Source organism: Pavona decussata, unplaced genomic scaffold, assembly GCF_977016875.1.
Source record: "Pavona decussata unplaced genomic scaffold, jaPavDecu1.1 SCAFFOLD_174, whole genome shotgun sequence".
NCBI lineage: Eukaryota > Metazoa > Cnidaria > Anthozoa > Scleractinia > Agariciidae > Pavona > Pavona decussata.
The window spans coordinates 652,424-675,000 of record NW_028145585.1 but is presented as its reverse complement, the minus strand read 5'-3'; the positions used below and the strand labels follow the sequence as shown (position 1 = coordinate 675,000).

The 22,577-nt window shown below is 39.8% G+C and overlaps 2 protein-coding genes across 2 annotated transcripts in view; one reads left to right on the top strand and one right to left on the bottom strand.

Moving 5' to 3' along the window:
• LOC146463846 (uncharacterized) overlaps window positions 1-11,842 on the top strand; it is a 15,879-nt gene extending 4,037 nt beyond the window's left edge. Inside the window, exons 2-6 of the mRNA XM_085083874.1 lie at window positions 1,613-1,819; window positions 2,542-2,706; window positions 3,544-4,300; window positions 4,702-6,627; window positions 8,623-11,842. Of these exons, the coding sequence (XP_084940000.1) occupies window positions 1,654-1,819; window positions 2,542-2,706; window positions 3,544-4,300; window positions 4,702-4,963 (1,350 nt within the window). The 5' untranslated portion in view covers window positions 1,613-1,653 and the 3' untranslated portion in view covers window positions 4,964-6,627; window positions 8,623-11,842. The remainder of the gene's footprint in view (window positions 1-1,612; window positions 1,820-2,541; window positions 2,707-3,543; window positions 4,301-4,701; window positions 6,628-8,622) is intronic.
• A 905-nt stretch (window positions 11,843-12,747) lies between these two features.
• LOC146463845 (caspase-8-like) lies at window positions 12,748-21,882 on the bottom strand. The gene is made up of 4 exons (XM_085083872.1): window positions 21,379-21,882; window positions 19,567-19,725; window positions 14,438-15,256; window positions 12,748-13,292 (listed from the first exon to the last, which is right to left on the bottom strand). The coding sequence occupies exons 1-4, from the start codon at window positions 21,773-21,775 to the stop codon at window positions 13,081-13,083; spliced, it is 1,587 nt and encodes a 528-aa protein (XP_084939998.1). The 5' UTR covers window positions 21,776-21,882; the 3' UTR covers window positions 12,748-13,080.
• Between the last annotated feature and the right edge of the window lie 695 nt (window positions 21,883-22,577).

The following is a 22,577-nucleotide window of genomic DNA, read 5'->3' as shown; positions in this document are numbered from 1 at the left end:
AAACCCTCATTAGCGGTTTTTTCAATAACTTTATAAGGTAAGGTGTCATCGATATACATGCCAGCAGCTAGGGGCGTTGGCACAAATTCAAAATTATAATTTGCTAGTGTTACGTTAAAGTGACGGATGTCTTCATTATATATTCTAGTTTCAGTGACTGCAATAATATTGATGTGAAAATTTAGTTTGCTCAAAAGATGATTTTGAAACTGGTCTAAGTTGCGTTTCAGGCTCCATATGTTGCTTTGAAGAACGGAGAAATTAGGATGAAAAGAATTCCTATGTTTAATTTTGAGAAAGGGTGTGAAGAATAGTATTTGCACCGAGTAGGTTGAAGTGAAAAATTCCGATCTTATTGTTAATTGTTTAAACTGAACAGGTCAAGATCATAAATACTTGTTAGCCGATCCAAAGTTCTTTTTCGTCGGCAGTACTGAGCTAAGGGTGTTATTGAACTGATCATGGAGTTGGATGAACTCAACACGATTGTAAGGAAGTTCAAAAAAGATTGTGATCACAGTTACTAGTTATGAAACCTTGCAATGAAAACAATGATCCTGCAATTTATGTTGGAAGGGCCGCGACCTAGACTTGCCACAAATTCTTTTCTAAGCCCTGTACAAGTCGACTTCTTTCAGCGACGAAGGTCGCGAGAAGTCCAACGAGGGAATAAAAACCAACATGACATAAAGAGTAAAGAGGGAAAATAGTATTGCAAAGAGCTTTAAGAAAGTTTAGCCGCGACCGTGCACAATCCTTAGTTTAATGTTCAGACACACTATAGTTGAATATCTTGACTGGAACGTTTCTAGATTTCTATTGGTCATTTGCACAGTCAGGGCCACCTGACAAAACATATACATGTAGTCCGGATGTATATATAACAAAGACGGTTAGCGAGGCTTATAACCATGATTGCCTTTTATCAACTGTGCTCTGATAGATTTTCAATTTTATTTTCGAAGATTAATCTTAGAAACTAGCAGTTTCAATGTGAAAGTAGGTGCTGGCATTAGAGCTGGAAGAAAATACTGACAATGCAATATGAAATGAGATAAAGTAGAGTAAAAGTCCATGAGAAAGGAAAGACTGAACGGGTGTCATCTGTATTCATGAAACCCTGTCGGAGTTTTCCATACTTTACCTACCGGTGTACGTAAATGTCACAATAGTGGAGCTTAAATATGTACTGAAATGGCTAGCCGCCTTTCAGTAATACAAACGCATTTTGAAGAATGTTTGGTGTCAACGAGCGAACGATGATTTAATACATGCACTGTGCTCGGGAAGTTTTCTTTTGTCTTTTTGTCCCAACGGTTGAAAAACAGTAAGTCTGAAATGTCAGCCGTCTCCTCCCTCTAACCCTGACGCTAATTAGCAACCATTGCTGTATAACTTTGTATTCTTATGCGCATTCACTGCGCATTTGAGAAGTCATAACCTGTACGTACATTGTGTTTTATTAGCGGTTCCAAAAACCTCGACATACATGTAATCAATAAAAGTAATCAAACGCTTCCATAAGCTTCTCGGTTTTTGGAACCGCTGATTAAACACTCGCACTCGTTATTGATATATATTATATATGACATGTAACATTCGTATTTGGCAGGAACAGACGAAGAGACTGTAATCAAATCTGACGAATCCGAGATGTCTCAAGCAAAACGCGTTTGTGTGATCGGTGCAGGGCCCAGTGGCATGTCTGTATTATACCAGTTTAATCAACTGAAGGCACAAGGAAAGGAGATTCCAGAGATTGTGTGTTACGATAAACAGTCTGATTGGGGCGGACTCTGGAAATACTCATGGGAAACTGGTAAGGAATACTGTGTCTTATGCTTGCTATTTAAACACACACTGAAAATTTTTATCAGGACACACGACGACTGCACCGCAGAAGTTTTCGAGGGATGCAATCATCAGCTGCCAATGAAGTAGTCATGCGAATGCATCTCGTGCCTGTTACTGCTGTCACTGTTACCGTCGTGTGTGACGTGCGCGGTTCAGTTCCTGCAACCGCTGAAACCGCCGCATGGGCTCTTGGGACGAGAATGAGACAAGTGCGGAGTGATGTTGGAGTCCTTCCCTTCGGACCCAGAAATAAGAAACCCTTTAACACCAATTTTGCAGTGTTATATTTGGTTCTCCGTAGTGTTTCTTGCATTGTTCTCAGACGAGTTTCACGCCCTTTACGTTTTGCACTGACATAAATGCCAAGGTACCGTAAACCGGACGTCATATATATTTTTCCGTCACGAGCTATTTTTTAATAGCACACTCAACCCTCAACCTAGAGGATCAGGGGGTCTTTGGCTGGCCTTCACTCGTAGACCTGCCTAGTATGGTTATCCTACCAGGAGTACTATATCGTTAAGCTACACACTTCTACAAGGTGACGAACTGCACTTGAGGCAGCCTTAGATGGATAAGAACAGCAGCAGCTGTATCCAGAAGTCTTTTCTTTTCCTTTGTGATAGAACTAAATTGGTGAAACGAATGGAAACAACGGCTCAGATAATCCATCTCTTCTTCTTTTAGGGATTGATAGATATGGAGAGCCAGTTCATGGAAGCATGTACCGAGGACTGTGGTCCAATGGTCCCAAGGAATGTTTGGAATTCCCTGACTACACCTTTGAAGAGCATTTTGGTAAAGCAATTCCGTCGTACCCTCCCAGAGCGGTTCTTTACGATTACTTGGTCGGTGAGTATTTACCTGAAACCGAAGTCAGTCAGTGAAACAGGCACAAAGAAAAAAAAAGAAGAAAAAAAAGAAATCCGAGTTCTCCCAACAGGGGTCGAACCTATGACCTCCTGATTGCTAGTCCAGATGCTCTACGACTAAGTTACCAGAGAGTCGTGGGAGCTTAGGCCATTAAACTGGGTCCATGGGACATTAGGTAATGTATAGTGATGTTGGAGTCCTTCACTTTAAGCCCAAAATTTGCTGAGACCCTTTACCACCAATTTTACAGCTTTATAATTGGTTTTCCGTAGTGTTTCTCCCGCATTGTTCTCACACCAATGTCACACTCATCCAAAGTCCAAGGTAGTCCGTTACATAAGCCTTATTGGCTTCATCGGGCTACCTTCCCTCGTTAATGTTTTGTTTATATCGTATTTGTGTGTGAGGCAAATCAATAAACTGAAACTGAAACTGAAACTAAAACACTCACAAGTTTTGGACTGATATATATCTCAAGGTAACAACTAATGTTACATGGTAACATCAGAAATGCGAAACTTCCCGAATGTTAGAGTCTAGGAAAAAAAATGACGGCTACCTATGCAGGCCAAGTTTTTTAAGACATCATGTGCTGTTCGTTGCCTCGTAACTTTTGAATTGTCTCGTTTCAATTAGTTGTTTTGCAAAAGACCATACACAAATGCACCAGTACCGTATTATATGCTGGGTTTTTTTTTTACGTTTCCTTAGTTTGCCATCGCCGTGATGGCTGCTCAAGATCCGGCTTCCTCGTCATAAAACGTTTTATACACACCCACGCGTTATAGTAAAACTTATGAAATCTTTCTTTCTTAGGTCGCTGGACCAAAAATAACCTTCGTCCTATGATTCGTTTCAACCACCTCGTTCGCCACGTGACCTACAACGACTCCAGCGATGACTTTTCAGTCGTTGTCAAAAATCTTGAAGGGGACAAAGATCTTCCACCCGAGAAGTTTGACTACGTCATAGTGGCCAATGGCCATTTCTCTGTTCCTAATGTACCTTATTTCACTGGAATTGAGAAATTCCCCGGCCGAGTTCTTCACTCACACGACTTCAGGAATGCCTCTCAGTTCAAGGGAAAGACAGTTCTCATGGTCGGTTCTAGCTATTCTGCAGAAGACATTGCCATTCAATGTCTCAAGTACGGTGCTGCTAGGATTATTTGCACGTGGCGAACAAAACCGATGGGTTTCAAGTGGCCCCGTCAGATAACAGAGAAGCCACTGATGACAAACATCGTCGACAACACCATCCATTTCAAGGATGGTACCAAAGCAGAAGTGGATGACATCGTTCTGTGCACCGGTTACCATTTCTCCTTCCCCTTTCTGGAAGAGCGTTTGCGCATGAAAAGTGGCAATGTCCTTTATCCAGGGGGACTCTACAAGTCTATCGTGTGGATCCGTGAAGGAAATAACAAACTCCTGTACATTGGCATGGAGGATCAGTACTATACCTTTACCATGTTTGACGCACAAGCCCATTGGGCGGCTAATTATATCATGGGAGATATTGTTCTACCAGATAAGGAAACTATGGAAAGGGACATCGAAAAATGGATTGCCAGGTAATGTTTCATCTGGGTGTTATGAATCCGGCTATGTGTAATATAGTTGAAAGAATTACTAAGGATAAGAAATCATCATCTACAAGAACATCGCCCCCACCACGAATCACTAAATACTATAAAGGTTCACGTAAAAGAGCAATATTTGGCAATTGCTAAGGGTAGTAACGGAACGTAATGCGAGGAAATGAAAAGATAAAGAGGAGGGTCGATCTCTTACCTATAACCTTACTTCACAACTGAACTCTAAGAACGAAAATGAAATGGAAAACTCCGTTTAGTTGAAATTTATTCATTTTCGCGTGATTCACATAGTTCTTGTCGCAGGTTATCCCAGTCGTTCAGTTTAAGAGAGGATTATCTTCAGGTTGATGCGATTTATTCTTCATTTCGTTTTTTAGAATGGGCCAAAATAAAGACGCTGACGATGAAATCGATTTCCAAACCGATTATCTTGCTGATATTGTCAAGGAATCCAAGTATGGCTACGACATAGATACCGCAGAAATGTTCCATGCTTGGGAGAAATTCAAGGCGGATGACATCCTTACGTACAGAAACCAAAGCCACTCAAGCAAGTTCACGGGAACACAGTCCCCAATAATTCACACTCCATTCATGGAAGCTATGGATGATTCTTTGGAGGCCTTCCTCAAGCATTGAAAGGCTTTTCTTTTGTTGAAACATTTTGTGCTAACCTGAGAACTTCATAAGTTTTCTTGCCTTTTTGTTTATATAGTAGAAAATGGGCGTTTAATTGGGGTGAAGGGCACCTATGTAGCTTCATTCAGTTAACAAGCTCGGAAATATGAAACCTTTATGATGACTGTCACGAATACAAGCCCTTCTCTTTTCCGTGCGCGCCGCTAGGTGGCTCTTCCCTTTTGTCATGTCTGTCATTTGACATCAGCGATTAGAGAATAGAACCGATTTATTTAAAAAGTCAACCAACCAGCATTCCCGGATTCTGGACCGAGATGTTGTGATCAGTATGGTATTTCCCAGGGCAAATTGCAGACACTCTAGCGGCAGGGTTCGGTGAGCGAGCAGGTGTATTCGCAGGCCAATGTCAAAACAACCATAACAGTGAAGTTCTCGACAATCAGTATCACTATCCAAATCGTCATCTATTGCGTTCATTCCATTGTTCTCGATCTGCAATGTCCTGCATCTAAACACTATGGATTCCTGTATTGCTTCTTAACACGCCTTGCGGGCGCATTCACTTCAGTAGGAACTTTACGCAAACACAACGCCGACGGCAACGAAAACGTCAATAAAGAAAAGGCTTAATGAGCTAAACAACGCTGTACACGTGCATTACAAATTTTGATACATTTCTTCGCCATCTTCGGCCAAACAACAGCGTGAAATGCCCAAATTCAAGGTTTTATTGAAAACGCGACCACATGACAGTAAATTTTCATTCTCTGTGCTAACTTGAAGACCGTTCTCACCAGTTCTGTTACTGGATAGCTCGGCCACATTGAAGAAGTTGAACGCATTGGAAAAAGCGAAAAGTAGTACAAGTAACACGAACTTGTATTTTCAAGTGACGTTTTCGTTGGCGTTGCCGTCCTGTCGTAGTTGCGTAAAGTCCCCAATAGCATCATCGGGCTGCGACAACCGGAAACGGACTGACCTCCGAGAACGTCAGAGGCCTAAGATCCAGGCAAAGGGTTTTCCGAGGAAGGCGTTTATTTGATACAGGCATTTAAAGATGGTTAAAACTGAAACAATTATTACCTAGGAATCAATTGCAAAAATTAACAAATTGACGTCAGTTTTTTCATGCGTCTGTCCTGTTATTGATCATGAATTTCGTAATAACATTGTTGAAGTAGTGGATCCCTAGCCACTTTGACAATGTTATGACGAAATTCATACTCAATAAAAGGACCGCGATACGCTCGAAAAACTGACTCACAAAAAGCCAGAAGGGACAAAATAAAGTCAAAAGGCGGGATAAAATGCGAAACTTAAATTTTATTAAATCTGACGCGACCAAAGTAAAAAATACTTGTCTCGATCTCTTATTGGTTAATGGAAAAAAGGGAGACTTTCTATCGGTTGAAAAGTGCCTTTGTAATGACATCTGAAAATGGTTAGACTTTCTAGTCTTCTCGGATAAGGACGATCAACCATAGGCCCCGTCTCACAACCCTTGTTCGTAAATAACTTTGTGGGACGTTAAAGAACCCACTCACTGTTCGTAAAGATCGAGTATACTAGTAGGGGACGTAGTTCCTGGTGTTGTGGTTTGGTCTTTGTGTGTATATATTTTCATGGTTGGGTGGGTAAATGCTCGGAGATATTAGCTGCATAAGGCCCGGTTCATACGTCGAACTTTACATGAGCCGAACCTAATACCTATTAAGGTCGACCCAAATAATTAAGTTCGGCAGTTGATTCAGACGTCGAACCTAACTGAAGTCGAACTTAATTTTAAAAGCTAAAGTGAGCAAGTAGATTTTCGTGGTCAGCGGCTGTTGTTTTTACTTGACAAGATTTAAAATGGCGGGAAAGATGAATTCTTACATGGAAGAGCTTGCTTGGTAAAATAATAAAGACAGGCCAAACACGGCTCCTACTGGTCGAGATAGGAAGAATATGACCTTCAAAGTATAGCTCTGGCCCTGAGGAAGACTAATTCTATTAGTCGAAATATTGGCCACCAATAAATCTGCCCTTTGCCGTAGTGCCAGCCTTGCAGTCAGTTTTGTATTTTCACGTTCAAGTGACGCCTGACACGAGGTCTTTCACAAGAGAGATCCGGCAAAATTACCAGCAAGTTTAATTCCTGCGTTGTGTGGACCTCTTCATTCAAAATTTTTTCTTCAAAGCTAATTTGCTCTTACGAGTACGTCTTTCAAAGATCTCCCTTTTCTGTACGAAAGTAAGGAAGGGTCTTTGTAGATCTCCCCTAGCAGAGGCTGATTTTCTATCAAGTGTCTTTTACCAGGAGCCATAATCAGGGATGGAGACCGTAACGAGATGCCATTTTGACTTGTGGGCTTGTCCCCATGTGTTGTATCAAAAAATCTATTTTTAGAAAAAAATTGCGCCATACGCGCGTGCACGCACGCGTGTAAACGGCCAGGATCGCGCGCGGAGAAATTGAAATTTTTTTCTACCCGTTCAAAATGGCGTCCAAATTTTAAAATTCTGCCAGGCATCTCCTCAGTGCCCACATTTGAGGAATTAGACTCTCACAAAGAAAAGGAAGCAATTGAAAGAAGACGGGAAAGGTTGTAATAAGCGGCCTATTGATCACATGACTCTCACAGCAAAGTCAAAAAGGCGCGAAAACGGTGGCGCTGCGTGCGTTGCTACTGTTGAATGAACGAAAAAAGCTTACACTCTACGGACATGTACTCAGACACGTAAGGACTTTTTTATCTTCAGTGAATTTTTTCTCAGCTGCTTTCCGTGTCACATATAAGGTAGTAGCCCCACGCATATTTGCGTGTATTCACGCGGGTTTATGACGTGAAGGGGAGGGGGGGGGGCAATGTTTTCTAAAAATAGATTTTTTTTTTTGGTACAACACACGAGGACGCGTGGACCCCACGCTTACGGTCTCCATCCCTGATTATGGCTCCTGTATTTACTCATCTGAATTGTTTTAGGTTAGGCACAGAATTGAAGGGCGATATTCCATAACAAACCTCAAATGTTTTTGCGGGTTTTTAGTTTGTTTTGTAGTGCCAACATTCTTTCGCGGAGGTTGACTTCTGAAAGAGTTTTATCTATAAGGTTATCGAGGTAACCTCTGTTGCGTAATCTCTGTTTGAATAGAGTAATATTTTCTTCAAATTTTGTTTTTGAAGATTTTGTTCTGAGAAGTCTTGAGGCTTCGCCTTTGATATAGCCTGTATTGGAAAGTTTCTGTCCGTTTGAAGTGCGTGTGCACATCAAGAATAGATTCTTTTTTTTTTTTAATCTTTCGCATCTCAGACAAGTATATTCAGTTGTTTCGAAACAAGAAGAACACGCACATTTCTCTTTTCCCGCCATCTTGTTCAGAATGAAGTCATTTGCGCACATGCCGAGTCGATGGAATGCACAGACTTTTGGGATAGATATAATTTATATAATTTATACGTAACGTATGCATTTGGTTCGGCACATGAAAAGTTCGACGTCTGAATCGAAGTCGAACTTCTGCCGTTCTATCCGACTGGCGCAGTCGAATAGAACGGCGGGTCGACCCAAATACAAATCTGTCGATCCTAACTGATTCATACGTCGATCTTTACATGCGCCGAACCAAATGATTAGGTTCGGCTCATGTAAAGTTCGACGTATGAACCGGGCCTAAGCTACTCTAAAACTTCCGAGGGTAAATAAAGATATAAAGATAAGATGTGTATACCATGTAATTTAAGAACATCTTAAGAACGCTTTTAGCCTCAAATCGCAAAAAAATATAAGAACGTTCAGCCTCAGCTCCAAAATTATACGTTCTTATAAAAAAACAGAGTGTATTTGCTTTGTCTTCTACAACTACGATCTTTACCGATTGAATGAGTTTACTCCGTGATGCAAAAATCGAGAACTAAAACATCTACACTGAATCAATAGCGAGTCTAAAAACAACTATTTTCAGGCGCACCCAACGCTCGTGGTGTATGCCGAGAGAATTTTCAACAGCTAGAATACTTCAGCCGATCGAGATTTGAAGTCGCACAATATTTAAGGAAACGGAGGTCCAATCTCGCAAATTTACGAACTGCTGTGAACTCTCCTTTTTAAATTCTCCCAAGTTAAGAATGTCTAAAGCGGCATTTGAACAAGATCTTTCGAACAGCTATGTAATGTTTAAAACACGAGCAGCAGTGTTTTATCGGGATTTAAGACCACGAGGCGCAGCCGAGTGGTTTTAGACCCGATAAAACACGTGCTGCGAGTTTTTTGAACGGCTTCAAAAACATTCCTGGAAAAGCGTGTGTCAAGAGAGTTCATAACAATGATGCTTTTCTGAGCGTTGGAAATTAGCATACGAGAAAAACATTAAACACCGCATACTAATAAGGAGGAGGTTTTATCAGGTTTTAAAACCACTGCATGTGATGTTTTATCGATCATTTGATAGGTCAATGGGTTTATGAATTATTAATGAGTTTTTGAATACACCAAAACAACGGTTCCCTCATGTCCTAGTCCAAGCTATTGTTAAAAACTCATCATCGGATAATGCAATTCCAGAGTTTTGATTGCCTTAGCCGCTGTGAGATTTCGGCCATTAAGTCATCTCCTGGTCTTTTTCGTGCATAATGAAATCGCAAGATCTAGCAACATTTTTGTTTGTTTTCAATAAAACAATTATTTCACTCGCGCTTGTTCGACATGGGATTATAGCGAACTCGCCACGTTGGCTATCTATCATCCCCCTATCCAACGCAGGCTCGTGGAATAATTGTTAAATACACTCAGACAGTATACCCTTCTCATAATGACTAGAACTGCATTTTTTCACTTGGTGATAAACAAAATAATCAGTATAGTTTACTTGGAAGAAGCAGAATCGCTTTGACATCTTCTTTACTTCTATTCTATAAAATGCGCTCTTAGTTAGCTTTTATAGAATAAATAAGACCTAATTATAGTATTAATTTAGCCTATATAGAACACATAACTACTACACTCGAATACTGGGCCCAGTTGTCCAGAGCCCGATTAAACTAATCCTGGAGTTTAGTTACTAATCAATAAACATTCTTCCGAAACATTTTTGTCCCTATTTTTTGACTTCGACGTTTCTTTACCAAGCTTTCAAAATCATTTTAGCGAGCGAGATAAAAACCTAGGTTAACTTTTGATTGTGTTCAAAGGAACTGTAACTCAGCTACTTACTTGAAAGAGCAAACAGTAATCTAAACAGTGTTATCAGTGCTTTACCGCTCGCAAGTTCGCACTTTTGATAATCAGCATCTTAATTTAAGAGTCAAAGTATAAAAAAAAGGACTTTTTTTCGGTCTAGTATTCCTAACTACTTTTGTCGTAGCAAGAAGTTGCTTTTGAGCACCACAACTCGTCTTCTACCAGGTGCAGCCAACGAGAAATTGAAGCAAGACATTCGAAACGCAGTTTTCTGTTTTCTCGCGGGAAAGTGATATGTGAACGCTAACACTGTTTGATATGCCCGGATTCTTTAGCTGATTGTTTAAGTCGCAGAAATTTTAGCGAAATGAAGCTCAGCACCTAAGCCCCTAACATCAAAGAACAAATTCTCCTATCTTGTCGTCGTCCTCTTCTTATAAAAGTTCTGGGGAGAAGTTATTAAACAATCAAGAAAATTCACCTTGGGTGATCATATCCTTAATTCTCATGACCTCATGGGTTGATTAAGCATTGATATTACTCGGAGAAATTTGATGCTGATAAGTGTTAGGGCTTGAGGTGTTAATACCCCCTGACTTTCCGAGCTGCTGGTGACTTTCCGAGAATCCCAGTCGGCCTTATTGTGCACTCTAAACGCCACTTTTTGTCCCTCCGAAAATAAATGTTTCCCATGTTAGGAAGGTTTAAAGTAAAATTTCACCAATGAAATCATTTCACCCTAATTAAAACCGAGTCGATGAGACGATTAAAGCCTTCGAAACAGACATTCACCGAAATGAATCGTTGGCTGCCCTTGTTATGTGAATGGAGTGTTTTCATAAATTTTAAGAGTTCAGTTCTCATTAATTACTAGGTAAGACAGAAAAATATACTCAAGGTATTGTTCCTCTAACATTCACACCTCAGTTGTTTCAACATTCCATTTTCATGAGGCGTTATTTGACATTCATTTCGTTTTTCAAATTCAAATTTTGTAATCCCAGTGGAGAACAAATAACAATAGCACTAATTAGCATGAGAAAACAAAAAACTGAAGGGTTATGGTAGCTGTGGTAAAGACGTTACAAAACTTTTGGATGCAGGGGGCCACACGACGCAAAATAAACTGTTCTCAATACGTTCTGCTGCCGGATCTCAGGTAGTAGGAACGCAAGTGCCAGACGTCACTTTACGTGTAAACAAACTAAACTGATTGCAGGGCTGATACTACGGCAAAGGGCTTATTTATTTGGGCCAATATTTCAACTACTACAACTAGTCTTCTGCAGGGCTAGAGTTACAACGAGAAAAACTAACGGCTCTTTAAAGTTTAAATGAAGATGAAGATGTCCTATTAGTTCTGTATGCCGTTGGGTGCGCTCTTTTCAGTTGTGAACAGAACTCAGCTCACTTGTCAAGCTAACCCACTGCTAAAGGGACACAGTTCTTAAGATACTGTGGTGCTGGGTCGGTGGGGGAGTGGAAACGAACGTTTGGTTTTATCAACAGAGTTGATAAGGTAAAATGGTCATTGTAAAAAGATACAAAAGTTTACCCGTTGCTAACCTGTTGTTAACTGTCTGTTTTGAATTGTACCTTTGGGATTTACGTCACTTACGGTGGCAGTCAGAGGTTTTCTTTGTTGTTCCCGGGTTGGGCCGTTTTAGTCTGAAAATGGGTATAGATTTTAAACATTTTCGTCTAAAAACTCTGACAAGGCTATGAACTTTAGAGGTCAGGTCTGAAAAACGGGTATGGATTTTAGAACAAATAATCTAAAAAAGGGTATGTTTGCCTGAAGAAGAAATGCCGTGCCTTTCGAAATATTGGAAAAATATACTTCCCTGACCGTGAAATCAGCCTTGCTCTTTTTTAGATTATTTGTTCTACAATTGTTTGCTGATTAGATCCTTCACTACAGGATCCGGTTCTTTTATTTTGTCACGGTGGTCCTTGCAAACACAGTTAATTACTGGTTTTTACTGAATGGATTTTAGAGGCCAGTCACTAAAGGATATTGAAAAGGTACTTATTTTGATCTAAAATAGGATCAGGGTTTGGAGGACCGCACGGCTCACCCCTTCTAAAAGTTTCGAGGAGTACTCCTCCCACCCCCCACCCCACCCCCCTTGGGGAGGCATGTACTTTCCAACTTTGCAAGTCACTACAAACCTCACTGTTTCTCAGTTCCTAACCAAACACTAACTGAAGACTGCAAAATAGTCACACCCAGAAATTGACAGGGGGATATGGGAATCTCCAAATGCGCATACTCGCGCGTGGATTCTCGCGCGCGAGCCTCACACACCCACAGGTGTCTCTCTGCAGTCTCACTTTTCAGTTATTTGTTCGTTCCAGACTTTCCATTGAAAAACGCACAAGTTCTTTCAGACGAACGCAAAAAAAAATTGCACTGTCAGCAGCCCATTAATGGGCTCCTGGCATTGTGTTATTTTCTTTGACAAGAAACTTTGCTCTCTCTTAGACAGCGAGCAAACCTAACAGAATGCTCAGAATAATTCTGTAATAAGGCGTAGTAATACTCCTTGTTGCTTAATATGCTACAGAAACTGAGTTATGCTGTGGTTGTGTGTGTTTCCTGTGGCACAAGTGGCCTGCCTTCACATCCATTTGAACACATGGGTAGCGAGAGAGTTACTGCCATTTAAAAACACCACATTATGAGGTTGGAGACCTGTGATTCGACCATCTACTCCATGTACTAACCACTACATGACCAGTTCTCTGACACACTCAACACTGCACTTAGCCTATTTCAGAGCAGCTTAATCAGAATTACATTCACAATCAAAATGATTCATTTTCTATCTCTACATATGGTTACTTCACAGTGTTGGCAAATGTTGGTTCATACTTATCTTAAGGCATTTACGGTCTTTTTTGAGCCTACATTAGTTAGCTTTTTAAACAACAGCTATTTTAACTGCATTGGCTATTTAGTTGTTATTGAAATAGATCCGCCGTCTGAGGGTGACGACCGGTGCAGGACACTGTTTGTAGCCCTGCCTTGTAAATGCCTCTGATACTTCGTCATTAACTTTCACCATCATGGTCATCACATCAAACCTTTCGCAGAACTTTCTGAAAACTTCACACAGCTTAGACACGTACCAGGAGCCATGAACTTGGCTTCTCCAGCTTACATAACCTGGAGATGATCAAATATAAGAACCTTTTTACAAAAACTGTCAAAATTCCTGTGTGCTGATTGGCTTGTAACTATTGTCTATAATTAAGAGTACAGACAATAAAAATGATGTCAGATGTAATGTGCGCACTTTCTCAATGGAAAATAAAGCCAATTCCGCTCGTACTTTTTCCACATCATTGTAAAAAAAAATAATCAATGGCTGTTTTCTGTGGTCTATGCTCTTATAGACCATAAAATGACACCATAAAATGTTCAAAACTTGGCAGTGTTTCACTTGAGTTTTGAAGATCTAATGGCGTCATTTTATGGTGTATAAGAAGAGTATAGACCATCGCAAACTACCATCAATTTGCTGCTGTACTCAAATTTTAATACCAAATGAGGCATGCAGATTAATTTAATAATATTAAAACAACTGAAAAAGTTTGCAAAATTCTCATGTGAAAGAATCCCGTCCAGTTCCTATCTTTCCAATCAGATGCATGGCTTCTAAACTTTCCTCTTTGATTAGAAATTAAATTAAAACAACTACACTGTAAAACTATAGTTACCGGTACAGTGTATATAATTATGATAATTGAACTGGTGGGGTGATGTTTACAATTATTGCTCATTAACAAAATTGCAGTTTGAAAATATCATTTTGTTAATAAAATAAAAAAAATGTATAGTTCTCAAATCATTAATAATCCATGAGGAGAAAACAAAGGAAATCACTGCAGATAACTACAATAGTTATCATTAAATTTGGCAAACTTTTCCTTTGAATTTCTGTAAAGTTAAGTTTCTCCGTTTTCCAGCATGTTTCCTGCCTCGACTAACTTTGTGGCTGTTTGCGGGACAAGCCCCTTATATCATCTGAATTTGTGTACATAAATTGTTGTTGTTGTTATTTCTCCAAGAATTATTAATGATTTGAGAAGTTATATCAAACACTCAAAGGAGGGTTTCATTAAATTTCCTAACACACTGCAGTTGTTAAAAAAACTTTGCTGCCTCTCATTCTATCAACCCATGTCTTCGTGTTTGGAAGTCGGATGAAATACTCTTCCTCGTGTTTGATATGTTTTACTTACTTCAAACATTATCTAAACATGTTTAAAAATTATACAAACATCAAAATGCAAAGCTAACCAAATTACCTGGAGGGGTGGCATAGCCCAGGAGGAAGTGGCTTTCATTGGGCTCAGCATTGTGTCGCATGGCGTCCTCTGGACTAACTTCTGCTGCATCGGCCTCATACCGAGCTCCCCTGTCAAAATTCTGACCTCGGCAAGCCTGGACAAAAAACAGTTTGGGTTTATTGGCAAGAGTAGGGCAGGCCACACCCTTGAACAAGGCGGTTATATCTTTAATCTCCACCAGCTCACAGTCGGTACCAAAGATCCCTCCATCAGCCCCATGACTCAGCAAGCAACAAACAAAACAGTCATACTGACTGTGATCCATGGTTGAAACCTCCCTTATGGCATTGTAGATCTCTTGTGAAACAAGATCCTGCCTTAAAATCACTTCAAAATTTAGAAACTGCCACAGCTCTTGAAGATGGTCGACGTCTTTTTGATTGCCCTGCCTGTCCCTCAGGGAGGGATTCTCTTCAAAGTGCTCGTTACTGATGATCAAAGCGATTCCACGGGGACGTTGCATCATGGGATATGAGGGCATTGCTTCTTCCTGGTCGACTCCTAGGCCTTGCAGGGGTTCCACTAATTCTGCTGGATTTGCCATTACCTGAACGGGGAACCTTGGCTCGGTGTTCTCGTTAGGTGGAGCTCGAGGTCTCATGAAGTCAGCAGGAGACAATAAAGGAACAGTTGGTGATCTTGACTTGCCCATTTGATGCATTGTTGGTTCCTTTGCAGTTGTCGCTGGTCTTGGCAGTTGTGTCTCTCTCGCAGCTGGTATGTTAAGTTGTGGAGCTGGAGGTTGATTGATGATAGCTGGAGCTGGAGTTAAACCTCCTAAAATAAATTATAAAGCAACATTTTCACTTCTCAGCGATCAATCTTCTTGCACATTACACATGTTAGCATCAAAAACTTGAAGTGCTGCTAACAGACTCTGTTTAGTCTCACATGTGTAGTACAATGGAATTCAGTACTCAGACATGTGCACTGACCGTTAAATTTGAACCTGTTGCCTGAGAAAATTAAAAGGGGTCTACAAATAAGAAGAACTTAGGGAAACAGGCAAAAGTATGGTACTTGGAAAGGATCAAATCAACACCATGTCTTTTTGTACTCCATTTCAAAATAACTACAATGATAATACATGTAGTAACAAAAACTTTATTTGTATATGTGTCACAGATGGCATCCAGAGGATTCAAGGGACTTTCTTAAACAGCTTCTTTTTGGGGAAGGTTGTCTGTGGAAGTAGGACCTTGGGAAGTTTTAATTTTGAAGGGAATTTTACATTGCAAAAATTGGTTGGGCTTAAGTGTAGAAATACTGTAAAACCCCTGTCACAAGCCCTCTTGGCTATAGGCTTTTCTATTTATAAACAAAATTTTCATTCTGGTTATAACCCCCCCTCCCCCCCCCCCCCCCCCATTCTGCCTCTAGGCTCATCTATTCCCAATAAATAATTATTATTATAAGATGCCATCAGCTGATCAAGCCCTTGAAGAAGAGGTGGAGTTTCATCTTGAGACAGATAACTAAGACAATAACATTGGTGATGATGAACAAGACAAATTTGAAGTGGAAAACCTTGTGGAGTAGAACTGAGATCAAAGTCTGATCTTGTCTTGTTATATTCCGGACAGTTACAGTTAAAGTTAGAGTATTGAATTTGGTCTTGTAGTGAAATAAAGCATGTTTTGTCATCAGCTTGTTTCAAAGCATTTTTTTATTCCACTTACAAGTTCCCCGGATATAAGCTGGGATTTTATGGCAGTTGAAAACAGCTTAGTGAAGTAATGACTTGACATCTTAAAACAGCTGGCCATAACAGCCCTTAAGTTTGGGAGTGCTTATTTTTTCATAGGGATGTTTAAGAATAAATAAATGTACATCTGAGATTTTAGGGGACCTTGTTTTCAGTTACTTCGCAGAACATATTTTTAAATATACATCACATGGCCATTTTGGTCAAGTTTTCACCGTGTTTGTTTCGTCAATTTATGGCATTTGTTCATGAATTACAGTAACAAATTACAAGCCCTCGTAACAACTGGACTTGGCCGAATAAATAAAAAAAACAGTTCATATAATGACGATCGTTGTTATGATTTTATATGTTGTTCTGTTTTTGAAAGCGGCAGACGTCTTTCGTTTTAAATCATGTACAATAATAATAAAGTATGAACGCGTTATTGAGTTTCATTCAAGTTATATTTATCAATCATTAGGGCATCAAAATAATAATTACCAAACTTCTTGTCAAAAGATAGCTATCTCTCATGATTGTTTTGAACTAAATGGAAGCCAACTGGAAGAACTGCCCTCCGTGAGGCTCTCGTTTCACACTGTGTTTAGACCACCACATTCTACTTCAACGGATGTCATGCTATTCTAACGGAATCCTTACCCGTTAACGGATGCTGGTTTATTGTAACGGATCCTAACAGCTTCTCTAGCCATGCCAACCGATACAGAGTTTTTGCTAACGGTTATGCTGTCCCTTCTAACCGTCTGATGCTAACAGCTAACGGATACATGTCTTTTGCTAATGGCTGCACTCTTGACCTTTTTGTCAACATGTCATCAAGTTTCGTTCTGTGTTTTTATCAGTTTTGATCCCCATTTTTACGTGCTTTGTAACTTTCAGACCCGGTTTTTCCCGGTAGAGGCCAAAAGGCCGGACCACTATTCCCCTAACAATGCGGTCCAGGGCTGCAAATAACTAACGGGCAGGCGCCGGTCACGTTGTCCGGTCAAACATGTTTTTGCTCGGACACTACCCGTTTTTGGCCGGTCAAATTTTAACAGTCGCAACTCTTGCGATAGTGAAACCAAATTGCACAGTAATCCTTTTATAACTAAAAAACAACTGAATCCAAGTCGGTTTGGCAATAAAAATTACAAGTTGATAGTTTTACTACTCTTAACTGCACAAGCAGCCTCGCATTCAGTACGTGGAACGGTTACGCAAGATACATGTACAACCGCAATTGTCCGTTTTGCTTTGCATCTGGCAAAATCACTTACAATTAAAAATAACACTTTGGCAATCGACACATCATTTCTACAACTGAACTTTAAGTAAAATGTGCAGAACATATTAAAGCTGAAGGGTTCAATCGATCTCTTAATTAATTTGAAAAAAGAAGTTAACTGAAATGTAAACTTAAACAAGAAACACAACTTTAATTCATATCGTCTAAGGGTTTCGAAATTCGGCAGCACTGTATGTAATTGTATTAAATGCATGGTGTCTTATTCCAAGTACAACTGTTGCGCTCGCTGACTTTCTGCCATTTAGAATCCCTTTAAGACAACTTTATTCTTCCACTTTTTGTGTTATACGCTCCATTTTTGAGTTGCATCGAGTGATGAAATCACCAGAAAGCTTAGTAACCAAGCATGTTTTGCAGGGTGTGCCGGAAGTAACGTATAGTTTGTTTTCTTTTCGCACTTTGCAACAAATGCTACGTGGAGTATTCTCGGTGCAGCGAGACTATTCTTCGTGAGGGTGCTTTCCGATCATTCAATCAATCAAACAATCAATCACTTTATTTAAGAGTCAATCATGCTATCTAGCCAAAGGCAAAACCCTCTACTAATTGGGAACACTTAAAGTAAATAAAATAACGGTCGCGTTGCGGTCGCGACAGGACTTGATGACATCGTGGAAATTTGCGACTACCGGGAATTTCTCGACCACTAATTTGTCTATAGTTTTATCATAGTTAATTCGTTTTGTTTTCTTTCGGAAACATGAATGTTGTCCCTCGTGATTATCAAATCGTTGAAAATTAAAATTTCTCTGAACGAGTCGGTAAAGGACCGGACAAGATGTCCGGCAATCCAAGGATTTGTCCGGTCAATACCTAATTTTGACCGGACATTGTCCGTTGACCGGCCGTTATTTGCAGCCCTGCGGTCTTCTACTATTATCGTGCGATTATGGATAAGTTTGTCACAAAATGGCCAAAGCCCGTTACCAGTAACACGAGTGCCAAAAAAAATGCAAAACGGAAGACAAAATATGACGACAAGGAGTATGATTCCAAAAGATGCAAAAGGGTACATGTATTCCAAATGAGGTGGCTTCAGGAATTTCCTTGGCTAATGGTGGATGCCGAACGCGGCGGAATTTATTGTCTGTATATTCTACGAATGAGACAGATAGCGACCTTCATCGTAAAGAAAAATGTTTTATCTAAACCATAAAGTCAACATGTTGTTGCAAATAAAGAAATATGTTGCGGTCACCTGCAATTTTGCTTTTGGTACAAATGCATTAGAATATTGTTCTTTCTTCAGTGACTCTTTTACTTTGCAAATTACAGGAATTGATTTTGCTAGACTTTCTTCCATTGTACTATATATTGGACAACCAGGTCATCCCACTTGCCCACGGCCAAGTTTTGTCAAAAATATTTGTTGGACCCTAGGCCTGATGCTAACATCTAACCGTTGGGGTAACGCCTCTAACGTGTTTAAGGAAACTTTCTAATGAATGACTAATGGATGCTTAATGTTTTTGCCCGTTTAGCGGATAAGCGTTAAGGTACGTTTTCCTGTGCACCTTCACATATTTTGAATTTTACAGTATCAACTGATCAAAACCAATCAACAATAACAGACTTTTTTTAAGACTTAACCACATGGATGATCACACAAGCTTGAGACACCAGATGTATGAGAATCTGGAACCTTCTTCCTAATCATGTACTTACATGTAGCTCTACATAATTACTCACTAGCTTTAAAGAGGCTGCTTTGCTTACAGTCAAACAGCTGGTAGCCCCAGCTCATCTTCATAGACTGAAAACTGACCACTACTTCTCCCATCACTAGTGCAAGCTACAAAGGAGGACTAGACAAGTATTATTAATCTAAGTATCTAGGGTTGCATTCGATTGATCATATTACAGAATAACAATTAGAACAGCAGTTAGATTTCTCTTTTAAAGTAAATTTAGAAGACATATCTGCAAACTATCACTGACATCCAATAATTAAAAGAGTGATTTTTAATATACTCCATTAACTCCAACAACCTCTTATGAGGGACCCGTTGTCAACATTGTATTCGGTCAATTGAACGCACCCTAAGCATCACACAGTTGCAAAAATTAATAATGTTCATCAAAGTCACCTACCATCTGCTTGGAATTTCCTGACTTTCTCTGCTAAATCCCTGCGGTGAATTTCGTGAAGCATTTGAACCAGATGGTTTAAATTGTTTGGACCCATGCTCCCACTCTGAATTAGGTGCTTGAACAAGTCTTTTCCAGTTTGGACTTTCTCATCAATCCCATCTACAACAATACATGTAATTTAATTCTATCATTGAACAAGATTAAAACTGGACATCTCTTGTCAGAAATGACCTGTGTTTATTTCACATGATACCTACGTTGGCGACTGGATTATTTATTGCATTTTAACAGTAGTGTTACCAGAAAGTCCAATTCCCCAAAAAAGGGGCCAAAAAAATGTCAGATTTTGCACTTTATATGAAAATGTAGTTCTATGATGTACATGTAACAATATAATATACTTTACTTTGCTTCAAGTTGGACCCCCCCCCCTCCCCCTTTTAGGTTTGTTCATTTGGAAAGCTCCCTTCTTTTTGTGTTCCTGAAGGCAACTGCTATTCTTCCTCAAACATACAACCTGCATTAAAATTCTGGATTATGTAGTTCCAGAAAATATCCACTTCCCCCAAGAGGGGCTACCCTCAAAAACTTTAAACAAAGGTATGAAGATAAATTGAAATTTTTCAGAGGGGAGGGGGTCTTAGAGAAAATCCCATCCATAGGGGAGGTACATGTATGGATATTGTACAGTTGAATTCTGGTTTATGGATGTGCCCACTTAGTACACAGTTTTGTCAGTCTTGTCAAGTACAAATAAGGGGTCTAACAAGGAGTCTAACACAATCTTTGGGTGAGTTTAGGGATTATAGCTTGAATATAAGGACATTATGGATTGGGCTGAACAATTTTCAATTTGTGAGATCAGAGATAAAGAAGCTGACTCACTGCTGGGATCAGGGAGTGTGACCTTTGCGGCCACACCCAAGAAATGTTTGATTTCCTGTTCCTGTGAAAGTCAGTCATTCAGTTGGTAGAAGACAAATTAACAAATTAATAATTACTCATAGGAATATAAGGACATTATGGATTGGGCTGAACAATTTTCAATTTGTGAGATCAGAGATAAAGAAGCTGACTCACTGCTAGGATCAGGGAGTGTGACCTTTGCGGCCACACCCAAGAAATGTTTGATTTCCTTTTCCTGTGAAAGTCAGTCATTGAGTTGGTAGAAGACAAATTGACAAATCAATAATTACAAGGGAAACATTATTGTGCTCTTTGTGTGACATCACTGAAGGCATCATTACAAGACTGAGATAGATATAAGTCACTTAAAAATGTCTGCAAAGCATACTAAAACTTAGAAAAACCTGAGAAAGGGGAGTAGAGTGGCAATCATTTTTTTTTTACTCTTTTGAAAAATTGTGTCGCTCATTGTATGGTAATGGCCTAAGTGAATAATGGGATATCTAGTGACACAGAAAGATGCCCAGCTCTGATAAACTATATCTGATAAAGTAAATGTATGTACATGTACATGTAGATATAGTTTAATAGTACACTAGTTCACAACCTGGACAATGAAATTTTCTGTTTTAAATTATCATTACAAAACAACAACACAAATCCTTAACAAAAAATATCTGATAAAGTACATGTATACTTGCATTTGAATAGTACACTGGACAATGAAATAAATTTTCTGTTTTAAATTATCATTACAATAATTAAACTTATTGCAACACTGTCAGAACTATGGACATGTAAATTCAAGTGTTACCATACTGTACTTTGGTCTGATCTCTTCAGTTTTGGCCACAGACCTTTTCAACCTACCAAAACGCTGTCAAAGCAACAATGAATGATGCATACCTGGTAGATCTGCAACAAATTTCAACGACTCGACGTTGTCCTTGGTTAATTCATCAGAAAGTTTCATCAGGAAGGTTCTGTAACTTCCCTCCAAAGGATTCCTTGGCAATGCACTCTCAGTTTGCATGGTAGCATCTCCTCCACTCGTCTGAATCTTGCCACCTAAATCGGCTCTTCCTATCTGATTCAACAAGTCTTCCAAAAAGGTCAAATTCCCTGGTCGTATCAACCTTTTCTGCAACATAATTCGGAACAGATCGTTTGAACTCTGTGCCTTTTCGAGTTCTCCGAGCGGAATACGTCCATGGCACATATGCTTCAAATTCTGAAGGTCGTGGAGCCTCATTTCATTAGAGATCCTATAAAGGACAAGATTTGTATCCCTTTCATCTGCCATTCTTGCCGACAAAGTGTCGCAGGAGCGAAACCTTTCTACTTTTCACTAGAACCTCTCACACGTCGGCGCCATATTTACTTCGCGGAAGTAAGAGTAGGGACTGGGCTCCGGGGACTTTCCCAAATGGTGACGACACGATGATGTCATGGGCAAAAAAAAGGCGCATGTCTTTTTCACAACAGCAATAACAAAAAAAACCTTGTTAAGTCGTTTTTCGTTGCTCTTGAAGTTGAAAAGTCTAGTAAGGGTTATGATGTCCACGTGATCCTGAAATTTTCATTTTCCCTGAAAGCTATAACCACCTGATGATTTCCCCACTTCCTGATGAAACGGAAGTGAGTGACACCGCCCAAGTTTAACGTCGGGCTTCCTGTTTTCAGCTGGTTCTAGATATGATACGCGTTCTGTGGCGGCGCGTTCCAACCTCGAACCCCTTAACATTGATATTCTTGATTAATACAGTCGAAGCTCTCCTTGCGACCACTCTCGTAAGCGAGCAGCTTTAGTTACGACCACTGTTGTGAAATACCACCGCGACCACTTTTGGGAATTACCAACTAGTCTTTTCCTTTGTTTTTAAGCTCTCGTAAGCGACCACTCAAAGATTCTGATACGTATTACGTCAACACTTTAAAAGTAAATCACATTTACTGTTTAGTGTTACAGTATTACAAGTAAAGTAGCACTGCTTGATAATGTTCGTAGATTACTGATCTCGAATTTAAAATTCAAGATGATTTACGGCTGGATCAAGAGTGTTACCCTGAGACAAAGGTAGAAAGCTTTATGCTAAAAGCTCTGG

What these genes read in the sequence shown, in the direction of transcription:
- LOC146463845 (XM_085083872.1), bottom strand. Translation starts at nt 21,775, where the DNA reads ATGGCAGATGAAAGGGATACAAATCTTGTCCTTTATAGGATCTCTAAT. An exon ending in ATTTGTTGCAGATCTACCAG is followed by an intron (nt 19,726 to 21,378) that starts GTATGCATCATT and finishes GTATTGTTGTAG; the next exon opens with ATGGGATTGATGAGAAAGTC. An exon ending in CAGGAAATTCCAAGCAGATG is followed by an intron (nt 15,257 to 19,566) that starts GTAGGTGACTTT and finishes AATTTATTTTAG; the next exon opens with GAGGTTTAACTCCAGCTCCA.